General features: G+C 50.4%; 1 protein-coding gene across 1 annotated transcript; it reads right to left on the bottom strand.

The window, feature by feature from the left end:
• Positions 1–58: 58 nt before the first annotated feature.
• Positions 59–26,735, bottom strand: JAM3 (junctional adhesion molecule 3). The gene is made up of 9 exons (XM_030505423.1): positions 26,673–26,735; positions 6,831–6,896; positions 5,911–6,024; positions 5,167–5,319; positions 4,773–4,975; positions 4,361–4,460; positions 3,937–4,066; positions 3,152–3,206; positions 59–2,556 (listed from the first exon to the last, which is right to left on the bottom strand). The coding sequence occupies exons 1-9, from the start codon at positions 26,704–26,706 to the stop codon at positions 2,521–2,523; spliced, it is 891 nt and encodes a 296-aa protein (XP_030361283.1). The 5' UTR covers positions 26,707–26,735; the 3' UTR covers positions 59–2,520.
• Positions 26,736–27,373: the final 638 nt, after the last annotated feature.

Raw genomic sequence — 27,373 nt, 5'->3', positions numbered from 1 at the left:
CTCCACTAATGGGGCTGTTTAAAAACCAAACCCAACCCAAACAACCCCACAAGACTGCTTTATAGCTTGGTATTTATGGAAAACATCCTTGGCAAAGTTAAACAGAATACATTAGTACAAACCTGAATATTATTCACAAAGATACAATGAACTCCATCAGATCTCGGGAGCTGGAGGAGGGGGATCATCTCCCCTTCTCTCGTTAGAGATGCCACTGTCACATTTTAGAACTGAAACAGAAGCTTGCTGCCTTTTCACATGAAGGCTGCCTTTGGTTCGTGGTGAGACTCTTATGTAGATTGTGCTCCCACAGTGCCCAGAGCTCCCCTCATTCAACCCTTTTCTTCCTCTCCCTTCTTACATGTACCCTGCAATAAGGATACCTGTAAAAGCAGCACAGAAAAGGAGTAGTGGACGTAAGGAAGGTGCAAAGGAATGTTATGCTCACTACTGGCACACAGATTAGAGGCAGCCAGTGAACAGCATGTGGCTTGCTTGAAGAGCAGGTCTTAAGAAGGTAACCATCAAATAGCTGTAAGATAGCAGTGGTAATGTCTGAGTTACACAGAGAACATCAGGGTATTGCTGCCCCATCCTTATCTTTCCTTTCCTTAGCAAAAGGAGAAGTGGTACCACTTAGTTTAGGCAAAACAAATGCAGCAATGGCATGTCCAGCGAGGCCCCAAGGAACCAAAGCAGGTTAATGCAGAACACTAAAAAATAACACTGACAGTCCAAATCGTCAAGTATCCAAAATACTGTATCCAGGAAAAGTTAAGACAACTCAATTCATATTGGAAATACAAGAACACTACATTATGCTACATTAAAAAACCTCTTAAACCACAGCATAGTTCTAGTGTTGCATCCGCATCTTGCAGCCTTATGTTACCCAATGCTGTTCACCACTATCACCACGTTTCCAATGAGTCTCTTTAAGCCAAGAGAACAACATGTTTTTTCTCTTTTTCTCTTACCATCTACAGAGAAGTTGCAACTGTCACTGCAAAAGTGCTTTTGTATTGAGCTTTTGCTTTCCCAGCTCCAGAAACAGTTGCCTCGGCTCTGCAGCTTGAACCTGGAAAGCTGCTGTAGCTGTCACACTGGGTTAGTGCTTTAGGGAACTTGCAGAGGGGCAGCAAACGTTGAAGTCACTCTTGTCACCTTGGTGGGACTGAATCCAAAAGCCATCCCTGGCTGTTTCTTGCAACACCAAAAACAAAGTGTTGGTCACTGGCAAGAAAACTATGGTTTAGATATAAAAAAGTTGACAGCTCCTGCCATAAATGTACAAAAACTATCCCTGAGTGACTCTGTTCTGTGTCTGTAAGACCTCTTGTGACAAGGAAATTGCTGAAGCTAGCTTAAGAGGAAGGAGATGCTGTTCCACCTGCAGCTCTTCAGTACACTTGCAGTAATACTGATATGCTCTGACAGTGCCAGACTAGAGCAACGTTTGAGCTCCTCTCTGTAGTTTGAACAGTAAAAAAATAGCCACGTTCCTGAACCACTGCTGGCATCACCTATTTACACTTGCAATAGAAACATCACCTTTTCTGAAGTAACCAAAATAGATCTTTGCTCAAAATTGAGGCCATGGGATTTTTACAAAAGAAAGGGGAGAAGGTAAAAAAGCTTGAAGATATCTCAGTACCTTTCCTGGCCACCTTCCCCCATGGAAGTATTTGGCTTTAATTTTCCTGAAAGGGATGTCTCAGCACACTCTGCCTCCACTCTAAGCCTCTTTACAGCACCAGGAGACGCAAGAGGCAAGCCTGCTTTGTGCAGATTAGACTGAGGGGTTACCTGCGTGCAGTGAGCTCTCTATAAAGCAATGAACAGAAGCAATCCTCCTGGCCTGATGCTGCCTGCTGTCTCCTGTTAAACAGAGTAACAAGAAGGTAAGTTTACAAAAGGGCTGAGAGCGTTAGTTGTGTGTTGGTACCTGTCACTGCAGGCTGTTCACATCCCCTGTTCTGCACCAAAGTCAGAGCCAAAAGCACAAGACAATCACACACGTGTAAAAGTCACCAGCCAGGCCTGGGCAACCAGCTGCTGAGAGGAAGATTCCCCCTTGAAGTCCATCTATTGCTGTATCAGCACCTTTTTTTGTCTACTAGTAACACCTACTAGTAATGTCTACTACACGTTTACCTAACGCTGTTCCTCTGGTGGGTTTGCACGTTGTGGCTGTGTCCCTGCAGCACAAAGAGAAGGCAATTCCACAAACTTCCACAGCCCACAGTCTCTTGGGAAGCATTAGAACGCTTCCTTAGTCCAAGGACAGGTTTAGGTGATCCTGCTGGTATCTCCGGAGGCAGGGGAGACGCAAGTTGGGCAGTGAGGAGTTACTTTAAACTTTGGCAAAGAAAAAACGAGATACAGATAGGTAGCTGTTGAGTTCTTGTGTGTTCCAAACCCTTCCAAGCGCACTTAATTCATCCTTTGCTCTTGCTTCGAGTTCCTGGAGGAGGTATTTGCACACTTGCTTTTGCTGGTTTGTGATACTCTCGTGGCGTCTTAGATGACGAATGAAGACTTGTGCCTGAAGTCACCCTGCAACAAAACAGTGCTGGATGGAGGGAGGATCTAGCACCCGCAACGTGCCCATGGAAGGCAGATCCAACCTGTGGAAGTACCAGGATTCTGTCCCCCTTCAGGCAGGTAAGGAGAAGGAGACACCAGTCACACTGGCCAGGGACTCCTTCTCCTGCTGTCCTCCTCACATGCCACAGGAGACTCTCTCATTCCCTCTCAGCATCTCTGCTACCAGGGAGAGGCTTTTTCTGATCTTAAGCTTAGTGATCTATTCAAATCCCCAAATTCAAATTCTCTTGTAAAACCATCGTGGCCTGCCCACTTAATCCAATGAAACTCATCCTAAGGGGGTCAAGCCATGAGATAACTGAGGAAGAGCAGAGCTGCATTCGATAGCTCTTGGCATCAAGCCATTTAAGGCAACTTAAACTGTTCATCATTTCTAAGGAAATGACTCAGCCTTCACCCTTCTGGCTCCTCTCTGTTCTACATCCTTGGTTCTGAGTGGTGCTCACGTCTAAGAAAGCCTGTAGGTCCTAAAAAAGCCAGTAGTTCTCTGCCCACCCCCTTCCTCTCCTCAACAGAGAGATGTTAAATGCAAATCGTTTGTTACCTCATCGTCTGTCCGGATATAGTTAACACCATCAGGCTTTGCTGGAGTCTTGTAGCTGAAATAAAGGGAAAGAACTCATTTCTGGGACAAGAAGACTGCAGGATTTTGGAGGGGAGGACAAAAATCAGATCAGGACTTGTGCTGCAAAGCAGCATCTAACATGAAATGGTGAGAAGCTTGGGTTTCCATATATTATCTCTTCTACGGGTTCAGTAAGGACATCAAGGCTTGTTTCTGATGCTAATGCTGTTGGTTTTAACATTTTAATGTGAATTCTAAGAGTTAGTTTTAATCCCAAATTGAGGTTCTCACCACGAGTGAGATTTCCTGTTGAGAGCCTACTCTTCTGCATACATTTCCTATGCATGTCCTGATGCTTTTAACTAATGGTGCAGTGAGCTCTGTTCATGTCATTGTAGCTCTCATTATGCCAACAGCACGTAACCTCTTGGACAAACCCCTGCAGGCTTTTAATTGTGCTGGTCCCCCCTTCCTGAGCAAAGTATGAGGATATCAGAGCACAGCTTCCACTCCTCTGCCTGCTCTTGGTAGCAAGCACAAGAGGAGCCAAACCAAATGCTCCCTTAGGCAAATAAACCTTCAGCATGGTGCAGGGCTGACAGTGGGGGATTGGTCACTTCTAGAACTGGTTGGCCTTTGGGAGGAAGCTCGGAAGAAATATGTGTGAGTCGGGCATCGAAATACACTTTAGCCACCAATTTCTGGCACCTTCAGACTACTTCATGCAAGCTGTGACACAGGGACTTGTCTAAGGGCACTCTTACCTTTCCCCACCCTCTTTGCTGTTTGCAAAGTAACCCCTTCTGTAGGCACAGCAGATACCAAGAGTGATGAGCACCAAAACTGCGAGGACCACCAGGACTCCACCGATTATCCCTCCGATATTGAGGTCATCTGGCAAAGAGAGAAGCCATCGATTTACATTGAGATTTACATACACTAAAATGACATCTCTCGAGTATTGTAAGTAATCCATAGGGAACTAGCAAGTCCCTGATTCCCAGACTAAAAATGGTCATGAATCTGAACAGTGCTTTGATGTTTCCCTGGATTTTTACTTAGATTTTCCTGTGTTTGGAGCTCTGAGAAAGCAGGAAAGACACTTTAGGATGTCCCCCTTCTTTCCCTGTGGCAATGGCAACTTATTTATGGGGATCTATTAATCAGCATTGATGCAGAGCCACTCACAGACTTCCATCTCCTGCTCCTCACACTTGGCAAAGCCAGCATCGTTGGTTGCTATGCAGGAGTAACGGCCCGTGTCCCCTTTGTGCACAGCATGGAAAACCTGGTGAGGAGAAAAGGGAGGGGAGTAGGAAGTGAGAAACAGAAGGCACTGCGAGGGCATGAGCATGTATAAGCTACTCTCCCAGGCTTCACAGTGAGCTGTGAGACATCTCCTCCTTCTAAAAAGGCAAGAGATTAAAACCAAACACTAGGATCTTCCAGCATTAATCTTCTCTTTCCCAACTCACCCACCTCCTACAACACCCACCCTTCTCCATGTTAGACCTCCCTTGACAGCCATGCAATGGCCTTTTACTTTCACAAGCAGCCCATCCAGCAACCCAAGCCTTGCTGCTGTGTGCCAGGGCATTACCAGAGTGCCTGTGCTGGGGTTCAGGGTGTAGGAGGAGTTGTGGAATTTGGCATTGGATCTGGAGTCTGGCGATAGAGGTTCGCTGTTGCGGTACCAGCTGTACGTGGACTTGGGGTAACCTTCGTTCTCGTGGCAGTGCAGAGAGGCTGTCTTGCCCACAGGGACAGCTTTAGGCACAGTGCATCGAGGAGTCATAGGCTTCACTGCGGGGAAGACACAAACCATGGGAATGGTGCTGAATAATTCCTGCCATGCTTTCTAAGGTGGCCATGATACAAAGCCAGCAAAACCTGCCCTTATTTCCAGCTGCTTTTAACAAAAAACCAGAGGGTTTGGACTCCGGAGAGACCCACAGCCCTTTCTGGCAGGCAGGTATCTGGATTTAGAGCAATACCTTGGACCGTGAGCTGGATGTTGATCTCATCTATGGTTTTAGTATCAGATGGCGCTGCCACTTCGCAGCGGTACGTGGCAGTGTCCATCCGGGTGGTGTTTTTGATCACCAGCGATGTCCTGCTCAGGATCTCTGCACGAGTCACAAAGTCTCCTGAGGCACAGAAAAGGGACAGAGACATTTCAGGGCAGTCACACAGACTGATTTTAGGGTCTGAATTAAGTGGTTCAGCTCGGACTCTTTCTGGAGTCTGGAGAACCCACCTAAAAAGAACCCAATGCTTGGAAATTAAGAGCTTTCCTTTCACCAGTGAGCACAAAGGGAACCAATGCTACTAAGAGGATGAACTAGAATCAATCTAGTTCAATCTCAAATTGTGGCAAAATTGAACTTCCAAGAGCCTTAAGGTCTTGTTTCATTTGGATGTGGCTGTGATCCCATCTAAAGCGCTGGAGTATTTCCAGATGGAGTCAAGCCCTGCTGGCAGTCCTGGGTTTGAGTTTCACCATCAAGCCAAAGAGTCTGCTTCTAAGCAGAAAATATCATATGGAAAGATGGTAAAAGCAGAAGATAAGCATGTCATATGGGAAGACAGAAAGGGTCAGCGTCTGGTCCTGAAAGCTCAGACACCAGTGACCACCAGTCATTTATGGCCAGAGGTCCTGCCTTTTACAGACTTGTTTGTTCTCAGCTGTGTTGTTTCCGAGGCTGCTTTGGAGGTTTAAGGACAACAAATCTCCCTACCCTGCATTTTATTGTCAAAGAATACATAAGAGGTTTCTCCATCTCGGATCTTCTTCCACTCGATTCTGGGATCTGGTGTTATGGTGGATTTGATGATGCAGGAGAGCTCAACACCTACCAGGAGAACGAAAGGACACAGAGATTAATAGGAAGCAGCTGTATTTTTGCTCTGCTTTAAGCAGCCTTGCAGAGTGTTTTATTAGGAGATGCTGCCCACGAAGCAATGCCTTTCATCTGCCTCACAAACAGAAACACTGCTGGGTTCCAGGAGCTATGGGGGAAGATGGATCTTGGCCAGCAAAAATAATAGTTGAACTGTGGAGAGAAATGAACACACTGTTCTCTGCAGGCTCTATCTTATGGCAAACAAGCCCTTCTGACAGGGCGAGGCCAGAGCACTGTCTTGCTGCTAATCAGAGCCTACCACATGAGGCAGGGATGCAGCATCTCCCTGGGTGGTGTCTGGGGATGTACTGAGGCCCACGATGCCCGGGGATAAGTGCAGCAAACCCAGACCCCTTTGAAGCAGGCACCGTCACCTCCATCTCCTCTACAGAAGAGGGCACTGCAGCAGGGTTGAGGGGTGCTTTACCCCCTGTCCCATTGCACATCTGTAAGGGAGCCAAGCTAATGTATACTTCCCGACCTGCTCTCCAGTATATTAATCACAAGGCAACTGCCATTCCTCCTTTTGGGACCCAGTTCAAAACAGCACTTAGGCAGACGCTTTGCAACGCCAGTGGCTTGCAGGGGACTTCAATAAACCACTTCAGTCAAGTGCTTGGCTAAACAGGGAGCTACAGACAACTTCTTCAGCACTTTCGCGGCTCTCAGGCTCCCTAATCCCCCAAGAAACCAGATACCACAAGCCATAAGCAAGATCTTTCCCCCCAGTTCTTTGCACTGCAGCCAGGACTCACTCTGGAATTCCTGCACCACGGGCTTGGTGTTGCTGGATGTCAGCTCCACAGCCAAGAGCCTGTAGCCTGGAAAAGCAAAGAGAAGGTAAGAAGCAATAGCACAGCTCAGGTATTGAGTAAATCAGGGAAGGACTGGGATTCAGGAGGAAACTGGTGTCATGGTGGTTGCAAAGCCCATCCCCTCTCAGGCAGACTGTGGTACTCACAAGAGGCTGATCGAAGCCCTGTCCTGCAGGAGGAGGATACACACTACAACCAGTGCCAAATAATCAGCAATGGGCTATGCCAGGACCCCCCATACAACTTGGCCGTTCAAACCTCACCAGAAGTTACCTCCCGAAGAAGGTAATTGTGCCACAAGACTCAGGCACATCCCCTCTGTTGGGCCCCTGATCCTCTCAGGTGTTCTGCCTGCGGTTGGGATCCCCACTAGCTCCCTCAGGCGCACACAGAGATTCCACTGACCCCAGCAAACCCCCCGGGGCATTAGAAGCAGCTCATCACCAGAGGACAAGACACAACCTTGGCTCATGTTTTCAACAACATCAGAGGGCACATCACACAAACAAGGCATTTGGTTGCTTCTGCTGTGAAATTCCTGCGTCTGGGACCAAGAGAGCTGTGCTTGAGGCCGAAGCACTGAGCTCAGTGTGGAGATCCTCCTTGGCACAGGCAATTCTGCTAATGCATTTGGCTCAGCCTTACAACAGGGGGAAGTCGGAGGTTCTGCTTTCCTCCTTGGCCATGGAGCTGCACCACAAAGGCTTCTCCAAACCAGAGCTCTCCTCCAAGACCTGAAGTAGGAGATTACTATGGAGTTCCATGGCACCTGAGGAACCGCAGAAGGCAGCTTGCACAGCATCTGTCTGGTCTGTACTAGCCTGTATGCGTTCCTTTTGGAAAAGCCAGAGAAAGACAGGGAGGGAAAAGGTTCCTTGTTCCTTAAAAGAAACTTGTGTTTGTTTTTTGTGGTATGTTTTGCTCACGCAAGGTCTGTTTTGAGAAGGATTGTGTCCCATCAAGTAGGTAACAGTCCTACTGGTCTACTATAGCTACATCATAAGGGCAGTTGAAGGTGGAGATAGTAATACCACAGTGTTGTTACTCTGAAGGAGTTACAACTAGAAGCATTCACTCCAAGGCAGTGAGACTCCATCGAGCTCCAGCCATTCATTCCTCAGGAATTGCTCACAGCAGGCTTTTTCCCACCCGCCAAACACAAGAGATTTAGGCCTATCCCTGGGGCACAAATGAGATGACAACAGATTTTAGACAGACTCTGCATCCTTGGGGACTGAGTCAGAGGTTCTGACATTATCACATGTATTGACTGCAGGCAGAGATCAATGTGGCTCCTCAAATCACTGCTGAGACAGTTCTTCTTGTGTGTGTGGCAGAACACTGCAAGGAGCACGTCCTAAATCACAGGAGAGGAGCTGAGCACCTTCACGCCTCTTCTTAGCATTACTTTTTGGGTTCCTTGTTCCCCAACCTCCCCAGGGCTGAAGGAATCTGCACCAAGGCAGTGCTTCCCAGCTGTCAGCACTCTCCTGCTCAAGGAGCCAGAGCATCTGTGCTCTTCCCATTTCCCTGCTGTTGGCACGCTTATGGTTTGCTTGTTTTAAATCCTCATTAGTGGCCAATGGCACCTTTTAAACTGCGTGTTCCAAAGACGTTCCTTTAGGCCTCTTTCAGCCCGGTGCAAATAAGCAGCACAGGGTTTGTGTTATGGCAATCTCACTTCAAAGGCCTCGGCAGCCAGGATTTGGGGAACAGCCGGGCACAGGCACGCATTCCTTTCGGGAGCAGCAGGCATGCCACAACAGACGCACCTACCAGCTCTGTATGTGCTGCGGCTCCGAATCCTTACCAGCTCTGTATGTGCTACGGGCTCGGGCAGACATATGGTTGAATCCTAAATGCCATCAGCTCTCCGAAATAGAATCCAGGACAAGGCAGTGAAGTCTATAGCATAATCTGATGGCACTTCTTTCAGCCTCTGCTTGTTGCTGTGACTCATGGTATCTGAATCACTTCAAAATGCTACACTGAAACTATAGCATCAGGAAAAAGCTAGCAGCTTTACAGACAACTGCACTGCTAAACCTCCTCTCTCTGTACTGGGTTTAAAGCAAAGCCTGACCTTCCATCTCCTTCCATCCCAACCTCTTCTCTGTTTCAAAAGCAGAGTGTTACCGAGTGATGTACTGTAGGTGTTAGCCATGTGTTAGCACACTTACGACTGCCAGCCTGGAGATGCCCCCTCCAGCAGCCACCCTCGGTGCTGCGAGCTGCAGGGGAAGAGGTGGTGACAAGGACAGTGCAGCAGAGATGATCAGAGCAGCAGGCAGGAGGCGAGCACTGCTGCTCAGGGCAGCCCAGCTGACCCTAGCACTGCCCCTGCCTTGCAAGTGGTGTGTGTGTGTGGCAGGGAGGAAGCAAACTGTTCAATGTGAGAAGCCTCCAGAGGGAAAGCAGAGGAAGCCACACGGTGCTGAGCTGGGTAAGACAAGGAAGAGGGAGGGCAGGTTTCTGCCCTCGGCTTATTCACCATAAACCATAAGTTTCAGAAGCATCTGACCTCAAAATACCCATCCTTTTGTGTCTCAGCGCTTCAGGCTCTTTACCCTCTCAGCGCATCTCTGTGATTCCACACTTGTGCCAGTGTGGACAGGGTGATGTAGGCGAGGCACCACAGCGAAGCATAGGGTTAGATACCAAAACGTGCCCTCTAGTAAGTTTGGGTTTTTTTCTGTCCAACTTTCCTTTAGCTGGGGCTTTGGGAATAGCTTAAGGGGCTGAAACTTGTGCTAGATAAAGACTGGATTTATATAGAGTGCATAAATGTTTTGTAGCACTCAGTCTTCACATTCAACCCTTGCCTCCAGCCCAAGGAGCTGGCTTTATGTTTGCTCTGGCATCATAAAGTTGATGATGATGTCGTCAACTTTAGGCTTTTAACCTAAAGTTGCAGGTTAAGAGCTGACCCAACGGAGCAGGCTGGTGGATCATGCTGGTCAGTGACCGGAGCGAGCTGCGTGCCTCTCTCTTATCCCAGTTTTCCACGGCGCCTTCCCGAGCTCAGGCAAGCCAAGCCTGACTCAGGGGTGGGCTGCTCTGCCGGAGAACAATGTAGATGTGCAGGGAGAGATTAGCACACAAAAGCTTAGGAGTGTCTCTGTTCAAATCAAGGAACAGATGGACCTGGTCTGTGTGGGAGCTGATAAGGGTTATAAAAAGGCCATCACCAGACTGTGGCCAGCCTCCCCCCGAAAACCCCCACTCAGGCATAAATCCCCAGTGCTGTTCGAGCTGCCTGTGTTAGTAAGGCTTTATTTTTACCAGCCATCAGAAGCCAGCATGACTGATTTTAGACGCATGGCTTGTACCTCTCAGCTAAAAGGGTGCCAGCTCTCTGACAGACACCTACAAACAGAGATGTGCCCGCCTGGGCAGGGAGCATGAAGCATAATTAACCTAGAGGAGGCAAATGCAACATTACAGAGCAGTGCTTGGCATTCCACGTGGTTCTGGCTTCTGCTTTTCTCCTCTTTTAGGTAACTGATGGCACCCAATTCTTCTGGACGCTGATGATAAAGGAGTATCTGGTGGTCTTGGCAGGACCAGGACCCCACAGCATAAAGTTGCGTGGGAGCCCATGGAGTGTTTGCAGTCATCTGAAGATGTAAGAAAGAATGTCACATTTCGCTCTTGATTCACTCCCTTCCTGCACTAGAGAAGGCAAAGGAGATGGCTGTCTGCAAGCAGGGTACATGCAGTTCTGGAATGCAATCTTAGCCTGTTTAAATCTCCAGATTTAAATCTCCTGATTTAAACTAGCACCTTAAAGACCTGCCTGTACTTGCTGCAGAGAAGGTCCATTAGCATACACGCCATGCACAGGCTTTTCTTCCTCATTTTCCTTTTTTTTTCCCCTTCCTTCTTCGGACAGGAGGATTTACTGTTCTACCTCCTCATCAGACAGCAAAGCCATTAGTATACACACAGCCTACACAGCCACACTGGGGAGTGAAACCGGTTGCTATCACGGAGATATAGAGCCCTCTTAAGACAAAAGCCTCTCTGCAAAGCAGCCTCCTTCTGCAGACAAACGTTTCCTCCTCTCTGAGATTCCATCACAGACTCATGGAATGGTTTGGGTTGGAAGGGACCTTAAAGATGATGCAGCTCCAACGGGCAGGGACACCTTCCACAAGGGCTTCTGGAGGTAAGGATTGCACAATCCTTGGTTGCCATTGCTCATGGTACTGCGGGGTGTTGAGAGATAAGGCCCCACGTATCTGCACCCTCACAGAAACGAGACAGCTTGTTCTCAAGATGAGATTCACACACCACCCACTTGGCAAATCCTCAGCCCCATGAAAGGAGGAGGCACCATGAGCCATGCTGCAGAGCTGTCTGAACAAGGAGAGTTCAACTTACTCATGGTCTTAGCATAAGTCTGAGCTCTTGGCTGGACATGTTGAGCTTGGACCTAGTCCACCAGTGGGTTCTCGTGCTCTGCCCTCCCTAAAGGAGCACAGATGCTGTAGGAGGGAGCCAGAGCTGGGGTGATGGCTGGCATGCTGGGAAGAAAGCTCCCAGGTTGAAGGGCATAGCATACATAGCCCATCTTACTGAAACAGCTTCTCACCCCCCAGGACAGACATGGATCAAGAGGCCAAGAGCCAGCTCCACAGAGGTATCTAAATGCTGTTGACATCAAGGGGAAGCTGGGCAGTTAATACATTGCCCATGTGGCTGTGCGTGCCTTGCCCATCGTCTCAATCTGTGCATTATCTGGTCCTAGCCCTCCTGTGTTCCCAAGCTCCTAGCCTGGTTTTTGGCTCTTCTCCTGCAAAGGACTGAGTGTACGTGCAGGATGGGAAGGAAGCAACACTTGGGTGTATGACTAATACCTAATCTTGAAAGAGATTAAGATGGAAGCAGCAAGGCCTAGAGAGTTCCCAGCATGTCAGATTGCATCTCTTCCTGCAGTGTATTTTAGGCCACTTTTGGCTCAAAGAAAAGATGGAAAGACAGAATTTGCCCCTCAAAATCTGGGAGCGGGAACAGAAAGGACACATGAACAGGAAGAGGCTGTTACTACCAGCCCTTACATTCCTCAATTGCTTCCCCCTTGCCACAAAAGGAACGTGAGGCTGAACTGCAAGTCTCATTTTCCTTGGGTATAAGCAAGAGGGAAGAGGGCACAAAGCTTCTGTGTTGCATTAGGTACCACTAACCAGGGGATTAAGTCCTGCCCAGCTTATTTTGCCTCTGAGCTCAAGCCCCTCACACAGATGCTTTGCAGGGTCAGGCTGAGTCGCGGAGCTGTGTGGCTCTGAGGGAAGGCCATCAGGTAGGAGATCCTCTCATTGCCTCTGCACTAAGGCCCTTTGGCAAAAGCCATTAGAGACACAAGGCAAGAAGGAAACACTGAGATCACGTGGCTGGGAATGTATCGGAACAGTTGTGTTGTACTGAGTGCTGCTCTTGCCATTCTCATTAACAAATGGACAGCACAATTACAGCTTCAAACTGGGCTGGTTCCCAGCCAGTACACACCATCAACATGAATTCATTCACACAAAATGGGATGGGAGAGGGGATCTTGGGACTCAGCTTCATCCCTTCCTCTGCTTTTAGGGCATGGAAGACACGCCGGCTGGGTCCCCGAGGTTCTTCACATGCAGTGTTGCCCTGTGGTTGACTTTCATTCTCTATATGTACCCATTAAGCCTCAGTCCCTTCAGGTCCAGTGTCCCCTGCAACTCAGTGAGTGAGTTCCAGCTCCCTGGAGGGAACACTGAGGACGAGGAAGTCAAAGCAAGAGTAAGGAACACAGCATCTCAGCCCACAGTGGCTATACCCTTCCGTGATCGGCTCGCTGGATCAGAGCACCTTGCAACAGCAAAAGCAAAGGCTGGGAGCAAAACTGGTGAGCACTGAAGAGAAGTGGGAATATTTGCATAGGGCAGGCTTGAAACCAAACCTTCCTCCCATCCCACTGCCTTCTTGCATTGTTTCTCTAGCCAGCCCCAAGGAATGCCATACAGGCACATCCTACGTTATTTCTCACTTCAGGCAAGTCCCTTTCCTCCCCAAAGTGGCAGATGCTGATACCAAATTAGTGCCAAGTGGGAGGGAGCCAGCAGATAACTGTGAATAAGGAGCCAGGGGCAATGGTCTTCCTCCTGTCCTCTCCCTTCCTCCCAGCAGGGCTCTTGTTGCAGCAGACATGCTAAGGGAAGTCTCCCTCAATTCCGTGAGCCATGGCAGGGATCTGCAGCCAGGATCAGGGGGACAGAGTGAACTCTATAGGGAAAAGTAAGGGGAAAGGGGGCAAGTTCCTTTATTCCTGTCTTGTGTGGGAATGTGACTCAGGGATCGCTGAGAATCTCATAAGCCCAAGTGACATTTTCCAGGCTGAGTGCCAGGCAAGGCACAGACTTGATCTCAGCAGGTATTTGACTTCAGGAGGAGCTGGGGATGCTCCGTACCTGCCTGACCCTGGCTCTGGAGGAGGACACATCTATCAAAAGCTGCCTGAGATGCAAAGACAGGAAATAAGAGGATATGCTATCAGCACCAGGCTTTGCAATGCACTTTGGTGTCTGGCTCTGTCCCAGCCATCAATACAGAGACTCGCAGGGTTTTAGCCTATAATCCTCTATTTCTCTGCCTGTGACTCTAATCTCTTGATCCTCCGTCCTCCTCCAGCTTGACCAACAAAACACAGATCTGAAGTTCTGCTTATCAGAGACCAAGAATGTCATCTTCCTGTGGAAAATGGGAATTGGGAAGACAGTAGGAGCCATCAGAGCCAAGAGCTGAAGAGAAGGGAACAGGAGAGGGCGTGAGCAAGCACACAGAGGACTCCTTTATGACAAGACTGAAAACAGCTCTCGGTTTGAGGACATGGTTTCCAATTTTACAGTGTCTTTTCTGTGTGTATAACTCCAGTCTCGGGTAGAAACCAGTTGTCTGTCTCCTGTGCAGCACAAAGCACGTACAAATGAACGCTGCAAGAGCCTGATGGCAGGCACCGAGGGAACATTCACATCTGTCTATGAGCGTGCGACCAAGAGCCTGTGAAGCTACTGCCCGTCATTTCCACACGGGGAGAGGGGGGCTGTCTTCTGTAAGGCAGCTTGGAAGCGTTGCAGTGGCTGTGTCGGAACAAAGGATGCAGATCCAAAGGGGAAGAGGCATCCTGCCCGAGCCTGCAGACATGTGAGTTGGTGCAATGCTGTTCTAGGGGCAGCCCTGACTCCCATGACCAGACGTGAAAAGACTTCCCTTGTTAACCCCAGCATACCTGCACAGGGAGTTGTGCTGCACGCTTCAGGAGGGATTGTTTGCTTGGGAAGAACGGCAGGGAGTTAAAGGGAGCCCAAATGAGCTCCCAGACGGATGAAGATAGGAAGCTTGACAAAGGGCACGATTAGGAAGATGCTGGAATAAACGAGCAGGGGAAGAGGGAGAAAAGTAAGGCCATGTCAGAGCAAAGAGTGAGGAGAAAAGCCGTGCTGGCTAGTCCCAACCTGCACTCCTGGCCAAGGCAAGCTTGTTTAAGAGAGCAGAAGCGAGCTTTGGCACGGAGGGGTTAAAAGCTGACTTGTCCTGGGGAAGCTGAATTACCCACGTATCTGGGAACTAACTTCTCCCAAACCCTGACTTGTTTTTCTCCTTCAGCATCATCTGCTGCTATTTTTTAGCAGAGAATTCTTTCAGCTGAATGCTCCCAGTTGAGCCCTGGTCAGAGGCCCTTTTCCCAGAGACACAGCCCAGCAGCACGCACTGGTCCCCAGGTCAGCTTAGCCCTGGTTTGTGTCCTGCTGCCGGTGGGGTTTAGATGTCCCTCCAAAGCAACGGGGCACAATCCCCCACCAGCACACTGCAGGCATATGAAATGCTCTCACAGCCCCTAAAAGCCAGGCTGCAATCTGGGCTGCAATCTCAGAAGCAGCTAAAGAAGAGAGTGGACTGGACTCGATAAGTGCTTGCAGGGGTATGAATGGCCAAGAAGGTGGGAAGGAGATAGGAAGAAATGATTGGGCTGACTTTAATAACAGGATCTGCTTCTCAGCACTAAAATCTCTTTGGATTCATTCCAGTTCCTCCAAGGGAAACCGTGGAAGCCTTTATTGTTCATAAAAGTTGCAACTAAAATCAGACTGCATTAAGCTTAAGGAAATACCTCTCAGAGGACAACCCTGCTGGAAATAAATGAGGTAACTCCCTTCCTCTTCACTGGCTTTCTTGGGGGCTTTATTCCTCCTTCGCCCAAATGGTCCATCACTCCCTTCCCTTGGCTCCTTTGTTCCAGAGCAAGCTATGTGCAGTAAGCAATGTGTCAGTGAGCATCCAGCGTGGTTCACAGGGCAGCAATGCTCAGAACCTCCTTTATCTCCACCTTGATTTCATACCCGCCTGCCAGACATGGGATGTAAATCCCATGGGGCCAGGTCAGGGCACAGGGACGGACAAACAGGAATGAAGCCCTGGCTTGCCTGTGCTGATGTGCAGCTAAAGCTGGGTCACCTGAGAGGATCAAGCACTCTGGAGCCTGTGAATGAAGCAGGGATGAAGTACCAGTGGTCAGTTGGTTACAGCAGAGCCACAGTCAAGAAGGTCCCTCTAACAATGGCCCCTTCTTGGTCAGAGTATCTGTTGCCTGTGTGTCTTGGAGCCATGTCAGTGCAGCAAACAGCTTTGGAACATATTTGTACTCCCCACAGCAGTGCAGAAGCCAACCCAGACACACAAGAGCGAGCCGGGCTCTTTTCTGCTCCTTGCCTCAGCGCCAAGTTTCCAGCTCTGCTTGAAACCTGTGGCCGAGCCCTGCTTTGGCAGGGGCGAAGGGAGAGGACAAGGCAGGGCAAAGAAATACTCTGCTTCCAGCTCGTGTTTGCAGCGGTTTGCAGCTGGCTGCAGGAGAGGGAAGCCAGACTGAACTGCACTGCGCCTCTGAGGGCCCCCAGGACAGTTAAACCTGGCTTTGCCCTTCTCCCCAGCTATGCTTACATGGGGCTGAGAGCAGCATTCACCTGGACACCCCACAGAAGCTGCACAAGGGCTTGTCCCAGCGCCAAGAGCTGCCTTCAACAAGCTCTGCAGGAGCCCAGCGTTTCTCTCCCGACCTTCGCATCCACATTCCAACACATGGGCACTTAACCTCCGAAGCTCCTTTGCAAACGCCAGCGACAGCGTTTCACGGATGAGTATGTTTCCCCCTAACATCTGCCCCCTGTATCAGATGCTGCCAGAGCATCTCTCTCCTGGCTCTGCTCCCAGCTGAAGGACACAATAGGCATTTGAATGCAGTCTCCACTTCCCCTCCCAAACAGCCTGGGGGACATGGCACATCAGAGCCAAGGCAGGCTGAGAGCACAGCTTGCCAGCCAGCGACACATCCCTCTAGATCAGGGCCTGCCTTTTCTTCCCTTCCCAGTGGAGCTGAACCACTGGTACAGTTGTTCCCGGCCATGCAGGGCAAGTCCCAGCAGCATCCAGCCAAGAGCCAGGCTGATCCCTCTCCAGATGCTGCTAGAATGAACTGACATCCTGGATTCCCAACCCTGCTGCCCAGAGCACCGGGTAATGGACCTCTCCTGTACCTCTCTGCCATGGAAGCACGCTGGCCACCTCTTGGGCTTCCCCTTGGTCACTCTTATAGCATCTCTGTGCAGTTAACTGCTCCAGGCACAGAGAGGAGCAGTTCCACCTTGCAAGAGGTTCGACAAGGGTTCAGCAGGAGCTGGCTCGGATTCTGCTGGAGAACCATTGTTCCATCTCTCTGGAAATAGCTCTGCTGCTCGCATCCTGGAGCCGTGCAGCCTGTCTGGCACCACCTGTGCTGCTTCAGAGACAGCAACAGAGGGTGAGAAAAACCTGTCTAGACACCCTTTACCTTCCACGGGCTCCCATTGCCACATCAAAGCACTGCCTGAAACAAACTGGGCAAGTAATAATCCCCAGCTTCAGCCAGAGGTAGACACATCCCATCGTGCTTCACCTTTAATCCAGGCCCTCCTGGCAACGGGAAGGGAGGTAGGATGCAAAATCTCACTGCAGGAACATCAACAGACGTTTCCTGGCCTCACATCACTCACGTGGGAGCTGTGTCCTTGCTGCTCAGCATCCAGGTCCGAGCAGGAGCCTCATCTCCCTCCTACCAGCACTGTGCAAACCTCCAGCTCCTTTCAAAAGCAGCCCTCAGACAAGCTGAGCAAGCTTTGCTACCACCCTGAGACCACAGATCACCTTCCTATGGCACCCAAGGGACTGGAGGTCACCCAGAGCAGCTTGTCCAGCATCAGGCAGCAAGTCACTATCAGAGCAGGACAAAGTCACAGGAGCTCAAGGGAAACTGAGAGCGTTTTAGGTCACCTGAGCACAACGTGCTTGAAGTCCCTGCCATGGGGGAAGCACCTTGCACCAGCACCAAGCAGTGACCCTCTGCAGCCAGCACAAGAGCAACATCGAGCTTATTGTTTTAATAAGGATCCTTTGAAACAGCTTCTGTGTGAGAGGCAGCGGAGAAAATGCAGCCTGGCTTTGTTCTGTCTGGGGCAGAACCAGCCTTTAGTTAGCAAACTGCTATTAACAGCTCTATCTCATTAGTCACTGTTTAGGGAACCAGGCTGCGATTGTTCAGAAGCTTGGCATTGCAGGAAGAGCCTTGATAATGAGGCCTCCAGGAGATGATTCCCCCTGACAGCCCCACAATGACCTTGAAATCCTACTTAATTCCCTGTCAGTGAGGTGCTGGGGCTGATTGGAGAGGGATGCTGCAGCCTCTGCTCACGCTCTGTGCTCTGATGCAAGCGCTGCAGGGTGGGAAAGCTCCCCACATAAAGCAGAGGGGAGGCCCCCAGGCTCCTCGCTATGGGAAGGTTTGTGGCCTCATCTGTCAAAGCCTTGCCACAGAAATCTCTGTTTAACACAAAGGTAGGGACGAGAGCAGGCACTTGGAAACAGCCTTTGAAGCCCCCTCAAAGCAGCACCTGGATGTGGTCTTCTCAGTGCAACAGGCATCGTCTCCTCTGGATCATGCACATGGCGGGGGGTTGGAACTAGATGATATCTTTAAGGTCCCTTCCAACCCAAAGCATTCTCTGATTCTGTGCTTGCTTGCTTGCCAAAGCCAAGCTCCCTGCCTCAAACAACTCAACTTTTACTGGTGTTCCCAGGCCTGGAGCAGCTCATCAATGTCATCTGCACAGCTACCAACAGACTGTGGTCTGTGCTGCGGAAGCAGGCTGGAGCTGCACAGGTATGGACACGGGATGAGCAGCAGCTCTCTGCCCTGTTCCCTGGAGGCTGGAACAGGCTCGGGCTGCACATACTGCTTTCAAGTGGTTTGTTTCCAACAAGCAGCATGTGTACATGGTTGGGAACCTCTGGGCTGCATGGCCAGAAGATGAGGTAGGCTGGAATGTGGGCTGGATACAGCTGACCTTGAAGACCACCCCCTATAAAGACCCTTCCAGGCATGTGCTTGGCAGCTGCTTGAGGCAGCAGAGCAGGGACTAAGGCAGGAATGCTGGAGCTGAATGCACACTCTGTTCGAGAGGGGTCTGAGGACTCCCACCCATGTGAGGCTGTCGCTGATGTGTTCTCTTACAGACCCCTGCAGAGGAATGCATCGTGTGCATGTGCTAATCCCAAAGTGCAAATGCAGCCCTGGTGGGAGCACAGCTCAGCCCCACAAAGGCTCTGCTGTCGCAAAGGAAATCACCAGCCAAAACAGTGTCTAGAGACAACTCAAGGCAAGTCCCTCCAATGTCAGCACCAGCAGGGCTCTGAAAGGGAGAAGCCAGCTCACTCTGCAGTAGCTCTGCTGGCACAGGCAGAGGATCTGCCTCAGAAACATGAGGAAAAGCCATATGCCGAGAAAGCAAGGACCAGCTTTATTGTACCCGCCTGTGTTCCCACCAGAGACGTGCTTTAAAGACTGCCTTGCAAAGCAGGAATCGAATCCAAAGGTGCCTCTGCCTCTTCCTCGCTGTCATCCCCTTACCATTTATCTCCAGCCTGCTCCGTGAGCCAGAAGATGAAAGGATCATAACACCACTTATCTTCCCACTTAAGAACATGCTTAACAGCTTGCTGTTGAAGAGGAGGACACTCGAGCCTGAGGAAGCAGCTGTAAAATGGGCTCCCTGCACTTCTTTGAAGGAGCTACTGCTTCTCAGTGAGGGCCCCAGGAAAAGGAAACCACGGAGGGAGGAAAAGAGGGAAGCCTTTGTAGCAAAGATGTCCAGAAGATGACAGATGTAAGATGTATGGCATGTGTGTGGCTTGGAAGCGATTGAGGATGCGCCAGGAATTGAAAAGCTCTTGGGAAACATTTAAGCAGCCAAATGATGGGATGTTTGTCACCAGAGCACAAGCAGCTCCACAAACACGCTCTTCTCAAGCATGCAGTGTTACAGCCAACATCAGGGATCCCTTTACAAGCTGCACGCAACCCAGCTCCAACAGTTGAGGTCAGGTCACCACACACCCTCTCCCATAGAGCCTCCTGCTTCATCTCCGATCTTGACCCTCATCTCCCCTCTTTGTAGAGCTACTTGTCACCAGGGTGAACCTGGGTCCAGCTTCCCTTTGTCATTCCATAGCTGAGTCAAACCATCAGAGCAGCCAAACAGGATCTGGTCCAAATACTTGCAGGAGGAGGAGGCTCCAGGAGCCTGCAGCAGAGCACCAGGAGAACAATCACTATTGTTGATGAGGCGGGTGAGGAGCATGCCTCATCACAAAACAAGCCCCCAGTCCTCCCATGTGGGAACAAGCTGGGCTCTGGAGTCTCCTGTGTCCCCTGGCAAAGCCCCAGTGCTCCAGCCCTGGATGGAAGCTCAGCTGTTGGCTTGGAGAACCAAGGCGCAGTTGGCAACTGGGTGTGCGGGGCACCTCAGAAGCTGCTGCCAGCCCAAATGCACACTTCAAAGGGCTTATCTTGCCCTGCTGTGTGGGAGAGATGTGGTGCTTGTGGGTGAGGACAGCTGGGTGCTGGCCAGGCCCACCAGAGCATTCCTGATGGGAGAAGAGAGAACCTGGTACCTGGTTGGCCCTCCCCTCCAGCACATGCAGGCAGAGCTCCACACTGCCCTGCTCCGATGGGATGTGGAAAACTGGCCCAAATGAAGGGAAAACACCAGCTACATAAGGATGGTTCCCAACTCCAATAGTTCTGCTTGAGGGAGAATCAGGAGGTGATCACAAGGTGCTCTGCCTTTCATCTCCAGATCACCAGTTCAAAGGCAGCTCCATCAGCACTGACCAAGCTGAAGCCAAGTAATAGCTATTTGTGTGTGCAAAAGCAATGAGATAAGCCATTGCTCCTTGAGAAACCAGCCCAGCCCCACTGATGAACTCTATGTGCAACCTCAGCAGAGTAGCTAAGAGCAGAAAGGGAAACAAACCAGCTCCTCTGCTGGAGGAGCTACTGGATCAACAAGAAGCCAACCTGTTTGATGGCGTGTGTGTATTCTGCCAGCAAAGCAGAGATCACTGAGGCCAACAGGGAGCTGTGTATTTTTGACTCCTTCCACCATGGTTGGTGGTATCTAAACACCCCAACAAGAATAACCCACCCTTCCAAGGATGGGGGGCTCCACTGGCCAGGCTGATCCAGAGGTACAAGTCACTGCTGTGCTCAGAGCCGGGGCTTCCCTCTCTAAGATATGTTACTGATGCACAGGATCTTGCTTACTACAGAGCAGATGTTTGCCAGGCTCTAACATAACAAACCCCAAACAACGTGGTGTGTATAAAGCAATATTTCTCTTTGGGCTTCTGCAGAGATCAGTGCAGATGGAAAGAAAGATGAAAGCAAAGATGTAAGTGTATTAAAAATAGCTGTTGCCAAGATCCTTTGAGGGGCTAACAGCAGCAAGACGTGCAGGACTTTGCAACACCTTCCCTGCAGTGAAGTGTGTCAGCTCCCGGAAATCATTCCAGAGAGTGTTTGCAGCCAGAGCTCCTCAGGAGGAAGTCCATTAGCAGGCAGCAAGCTCCTTAATGGACCCTCAGGGTATGTGGTAGCTGCTGCTTTGCTTATGGACATTCAGTTCTTTCCATGGCTGTGATTCCAGGGCTGCTCACGCAGCCACTATCATCCAGTGCTCTAAGGAATGCTCCTCATCTCTGTGGCAGCCCAGTAGAGTGATGAATTGGTCTTTTGGGTGGCTGTCACTGAGTGAGGATGCTAATTGCTACAGTGAGATTCCACTTTGCCGCCTTCTTTTCCTTTCTTTTGACAGCCCCAATCAAAGACAGACACCGAGAACACAAGCTCCTGTCATGCAGGTAAGAGCAGTAACATCTCTCAAGGCCTTTGTTTTCCAACCATGACATCCTAGACTGTCTCCACAGCTCAGCTTGGTCCCAAAGATCAAGCAGAGCCTTGTTGCTGTGCAGACACAATCATTATGTCCATAGCTGTGTAACCAGCTCCACTCGAGTGGGTCTGGGTTCTACATCTTGAGACACACTGGACAAGACTGTCAAGAGTGGGAAGTGAATTGAGTGTCTCAGGTTGGGGATTGAGCAGGGAAGTTGGATGCTTTCAATGGACCTGAATTTGTAGCACTATTACACTTCCACCCTCCAAAACAGAGTCTAAACCAAAGTGCCCCCAGTTCACATCCTCCTGTCAAAGGCTGGCCAATTATAGAAGTCATTTCCCCAAAGTTTATTAAGAAGAGGCCGTGGGTGTTAGAAACAGCTTAGTAATGGGACCAAATCCCCTTAGATTTTAGTGGATTTCTTTGGCTCAGCAGAAAATCTTACTCAGGCCACCACAATATACTTTTAATAGTGTGGTTAAACCCCTTGAAATACTGCTGAACATTGTCAACTGCTACCTCTTAGCCCTGTGCCAAAGACACAGCAAGTCCCTGGCACAAAGCTCAATGTCTTCACATGAGCCAGTTGTGCCCAAATGAATTCAGAAGAGCCTTCAAAACCTGCTGATCTCAGGTTTGTGTTGTAATCAGGTACATTGATGGGGGTGGGTTAGAGTGTTCTGGCTTTAACTCCGAAATCCCTCGGATTTATGACTTAAAAAAGAAAAGAAAACCTTGAGCATGAGCTGAACACGATTTAATTTCATCTACTTCATCCATTGCTGCGCTGGAACCTTCATTTCCCCTTGTAACTGACTCTGTGCTAAGCCCTTTGCTCCAACCCACGAGGGGCAGGCCCTGCACAACCCAACACGTTGTATTATTTATACTGACAAGTGATTTGGGCATGACAGAACAATTCCCATTATGTTTTTGAGCTCACCTCAAGTACCTGTGGGCTGTCGGGTTATAACATGTACGTGTGTCAGGGCCGGTGAGGAACACCCTCTCTAGACCTCACTTTTTGTGTATTAGTGTTCTTTCTAAGGCCTGGCTTAGGATGCTGCTCCAGTAAGAACCAGACACCAGCTCAGTTATGCAGCTGTCTTGGTTTTGCACCTCCAAGCTGTGTCTTAGACAGCTGAACTTCAGCACAGGAGTCACACAAAGCTTTCCTACAGCCTGAAACACAGCGAGGCAACCAGAAAGTTACTGGAAGAGGTGGTAACAGAACCTCAGCTGGCCATTCTTGTGCAGGGGACAGCTTCAATATCCACCTCCCTCAATGTTTGTCCCCAGAGGAAGCCTGCTTGATCTCCACTTATCTAAAATGAGGAGCTGAAGCTTGTTATCCTCGTCCTGGTGAAGTCCATGGAGTGCTTTGCTGTCCTGTTCCGCATAGATGAACTCTTCTGCTGGTAAGCCTCTAGAACAAGAATGAAACACTCCAACCACCACCTCTAACCTCAAGTTAATACTGTGGCTGTCAGCACTCTGAGGAGTCATAAGCAAACAGAGCCCTGGGCTTTCCAGCCAAAAAGAGAGTCCAGTTTTCATGTTCTTGTTTGTTTTACTGAAACTGAAACCTCTCGTTTGCAGCAGGAGAACTGCAGCCCAGCAGCTATTTCCTCTGCTCCAAGCACAGCTATTGACAGAACTGCACCCGAACAGCAATCCAGCCCCTTCGGGTGAAAATTAAGACTGTGTCCAGAACATTCATTAGTGCAATTACAGCCATTAACTGGTTCTTAGGCCGTGTCCTGACTCAGCGAAGGGATGGGTTTCGTTGCAGGGCACACACGCCCTTACTTCTCCACTACTCAGAACTGATGCTTTGTGGTTGAATTTGGGGTTGCTCCTGTGTCTCCTAAAGACATGATACTCCCTGGGGGTGCAGAGGGAAGCAAACAGCTCTTATCAATTGGGAAAAGATGGTGCAGTTCAGATTTCAGTTGATGGAGAAGCCAGATTGAGAATGTAATTATCCTAATGAATTTTCTATCTTGGAGACATCTCTTCTTTAATAGATGAACAGTTTCAAAGCAGGCCACCAGCTTCTAGGCAGAGAGCAAAGGTTTGATCTTGTGGAGGAGCACATTAGCAATGCACAGTGCAGAGAAGGACTCAGGATCCTCTTGGATCCTAACTCCCCACCACCACTCTAGGCCTGCTCTGTAAGGAGTTCAGGGCTTGGTACAATCAACTGTGAAGCATTAGCTCTAAATATACAACAGGGAGGCCAGTTCTGCTCCAACACAGCAGGAGCAAGTGCTTTACCCTTTGGAGATGGCTAAAGTTAGGGGCAGACTGGCAGGAGACCCAGAAAGCAGGCGTTACGTGAAGCAGCTTTTGCCCTGAGTTGTGAAGCTAAATGAAGAAGCTCCTTCCTCTTTATTTACTTGTTGAAGGTGATTTTTTGGCACCACAACTTGTGTTCCTGGTGCATATTCTCAGTGTGTGGCCAGATCACTGCAAACCAGCTGCAGCAGGCCAAGAGACCCAGAACTCAACTCGGACAAGGAAAACAAACAGGTCAGTGAAAGAAGGCAAGTTCACCACCAGAGCAACAGCTCTTTCTCCTCGCTAAAGAAAACACATTTTACTCTTTAATCTACTTGTGCTCCAGTACCCAAGTAATTCCCCAAAGTATTCCAAGCAAGAGGGAATGCGCTGGTGTCACGTTCTTTGTCAACAGCTGTAAAGGGGATGTGCATCCAACTCCCCTTTGGTGGTGATGCCAGATATTTCTTACCCAAATAGGAACACCAAGCCCTTCCTAAGAATTTTTTGGAAGATGTTCTTAAGCATCTGCCTTTTGGCAAGGCTCTCCAAGCTGTTTGTCCTGGTTCTATACTGCCTGTTGAAAAGAAAGCAATACTGCAAATACTCCTTCCCATCAGAAAATACCGACAAGCAACTCAGCACGACTGACAACGCTGCCACCGAGTGCTTTTTGGCACTGACAGCTGACTCGGAACAGTTGCTGGTGGCTGGGACAGATGGACTTCAGAGGGTGAAAAAAAGAGAGAAGGAAAGGAGAACTGCTCTGGAGATTCTGAAAAGCACGTCACCAAAACCTCACAACTGAACCGAAGGGAGATTTGAATGTATTGAGCTTGAAATGAGCCAGGGACTTCCTGGATCTTCCCATTGAGGAATACATCAACATGTTTTGGTTTCAACTTGAGAGGTTGGGGAAGGGGCTCCATGGGAAATCCTCAGCATCCAAACCTTTATTTCCCCGGGGAAGCTTGCACTGGAGGTAGGACATGACACTGATGTCAGTTGGAAGCCCCACTCTCCACCACTGACGCCAGTCTAATTATGACTGTGGCATTTCCCTGATGAGCAGAGTCTTTACATGCTTTCAGTGCCTGGAGCTGGGTAAGCACTGAATGCTCCATGCTCCGCTGGCTCCTGCTTCGTGGCAAGGCTTTAAGACAGTGACCAAGAGCAGGAGCTGTTCTGGACAATATCACTTCAGGAGGAGGCAATCCCTGCTCTGCACCTCTTATAGGCTCACCAGCACCTTCTAGTCTAAACCATCCAGGTCAGTTTTGCACCTTGGCATCTCAGCATCCCATTAGCTTCCTTTCGTGCCTGTTTTGTTCCCAAGTAGTCAGCTGGCACCAAACACACCCTCATTGTCATGCTCCTATCCCACTGTCCAACACCAACCCTGCAGGCTTCGGCCCATGTTTCATTTCATGTGCTGCTCACAGCATAACCTTCACTTAGTCCATCAGAGTGGAACAAACTTCTTTATTCTCAACCTGGGCTTATGAACCCAAATTTGAAATAGCTGGAAACCTCTACCAGGATGAGGCACTTGGATTTGGCCACAACCCTGTGGATTTAAATGCAGAGCAAACCCTGTTACCACTTGGTTTACTGGCCAGAGAAATGCTGTCAGGCAGAGGTGTGAAAGGAGTGGGGTTTGTCTGGCTAAAGCAATGCAGAAGTGTCTGTAGCTCATTCCAGCTTTGCTATCTCTCAGGCCAGATTCAACAGGACACTCGGCACTGAGCGCGCTACCCTGCAGGCTAACTGTAAGGAAAAGTTGTTTAAGTCTGTCGTTTTTCTCCTTCAATGGGGGCATCCGGATCCAGAGTCAGCACCTGGAACACTTCGCGATGCTCCGGGATCAGGCATCCTGATTCCTCCTACTGAAACCATTTCCACCACAAACCACAGCAAACCAAGTGAACAACAGACCCCAGAGTGTGTGACAACCATCTCCTCACTGCAGGTAAGATGTGAAAGAAGATGTTAGAGTCATCTCTCACCCCTCCACTCACTTCTTTTTGGTAAAGAGTGCCTACATCTCCCTCTGTTTCAGGCTCTGTAAGTTATTTGGAGAATTGCTTGATAAGCTGTTTGCGTCTGAACTGCCCCAAAGCAGTGATCTGTGTGTCTGCACAGCCCTGTGTGCTTCAGTAATCACTTGCTGGTTGTCATCCTAACCTCACTCCATCCCCTTTCCTCCTCCTGCTGTCTGAGCAGAGAAGGGGGGAGGGCAATCCAAGCCCACCGGCTGCTGTCCCCCTCCTCACCCCCCCTCCACTATTAATAGCCAGACACCAAATGAGCCCAAATTCATTCCTGAGCAGAATTAGCAAATGTTTTTGCAATTAAAACTGCAAACATCCATGCGGGGCCCCCGGAACAATAGGCGCCTGTGCCTGGGCTTGAATAGGCACCAGTGTCCTCCCTGCCTGCCTGCCGAGCCTGCACATTCCTGGCACCCTCATCCCTGGACCGGCTCCTTGCTGAGCTGGGCTTCGGGGGCTATTTTCACCCCTCGGCCTCCCTCCCTCCCTCCCCGCCGCACCGTGCTCCCGGCGCTGAGTCCTTGTCCCGTCCCGTCCTGTCCCTGCATCCCGACGGGGTTGGAGCAGCGCATCCCCCCCGGGACAAGACTCGGGGCAGCGCATCCCTCCGCTCCTCCCTCACTCCCGGGATAAGGCTTGGGACAGCGCACCCCTTTCTCTTTCCCTTCTTCCCTCCCGGTACAAGGCTCGGGGCAGCGCATCCCTTCCTCCCTCCCGGGATAAGGCTCGGGGCAGCACATCCCTCCCTTCTTCCCTTCCTCCCTCCCGGGACAAGGCTCGAGGCACCGCATCCCTCCTCCCTTTCCTTCTTCGCTCCTGGGCTAAGGCTTGGGACAGCGCATCCCTCCTTCCTTCCCTTCTTTCCTCCCGGGATAAGGCTTGGGGCAGCGCATCTCTTCCTCCCTCCCGGGACAAGGCTTGGGACAGCACATCCCTTCTTTCCTCCCTTCTTCCCTCCCGGGACAAGGCTCGGGGCAGCGCATCCCTCCCTCTTTCCCTTCCTCCCTCCCGGGACAAGGCTCGGGCAGCGCATCCTCCCGGCACGGAGCCGGGGCAGCGCATACCCCCCTTTCCCTTCCCATCCGTTCCCGGGGCGCTGCCGCCGCGGGTCCCCCGGTGCCGGTACCGAGGCACCTCCGGTGCCCGGGACTCACCGAGCAGAGGCAGGAGCAGGATCCGCAGCGCCATGATGGGAGGGAAGGAGTGCGGAGCCGCGCCGAGCCTGCGCACTGCCCCGCCGGCGGCCGCGCTCCCGTTACCGCGGAAACCGGGCGGGGAAGGGGCGGCCCCGGGAGGGCAGGGCCGGGCTGGGGATGCGGGGAGGGGGGGAACCACCGGTCGCGGTCCTCCGGCTGCCCCCCAACTCGCCCCGGGAAAGCCGCTTCCCACGGGGAGGGAAGAGGATGCTCCGTGCGTGGGACCGGCCGGGAGGAAGGGGCTGGGCAGGTTTTAGGTGGTGTAGAGCAAGGAGAAGCTGGAAACCGGCTGGAAGGCAGCGGTTTGGTGTCAAACCCGCCCAGGTTTTGCTTTAGAGGGAGTGTTTCCCCTCCTTAGACTTAATAAGAGCCTTTTCAAGGGGTTTGAGCACCCTGGTCTAGTGGGAAGTGTCTAGGGATGGATCTAGATGAGCTTTAAGTTCTTTCCAACCCAAACCATTCCATCAGTCTATAAAAAAAGAGGCATTTCCCTGTGAGGACAAGTCTCCAATCTGTGCATTTCACTGCGAACTTTGGACCAACCCCAAAAGACCTCCCAGAACCTTTTTCAGTGACGACCAGAAGCAAAAGCCACCAGCACCAGACACTGCAATCCAGTGCCTCAGCCTGGGTTAATGCTGGCTCCCACGTCACTGCCT

This window comes from Strigops habroptila, chromosome 17, assembly GCF_004027225.2.
Source record: "Strigops habroptila isolate Jane chromosome 17, bStrHab1.2.pri, whole genome shotgun sequence".
Classification (NCBI taxonomy): Eukaryota; Metazoa; Chordata; class Aves; order Psittaciformes; family Psittacidae; genus Strigops; species Strigops habroptila.
Note: the sequence above shows the minus strand (reverse complement) of the source record. Positions and strands in the feature narration are given on the sequence as shown.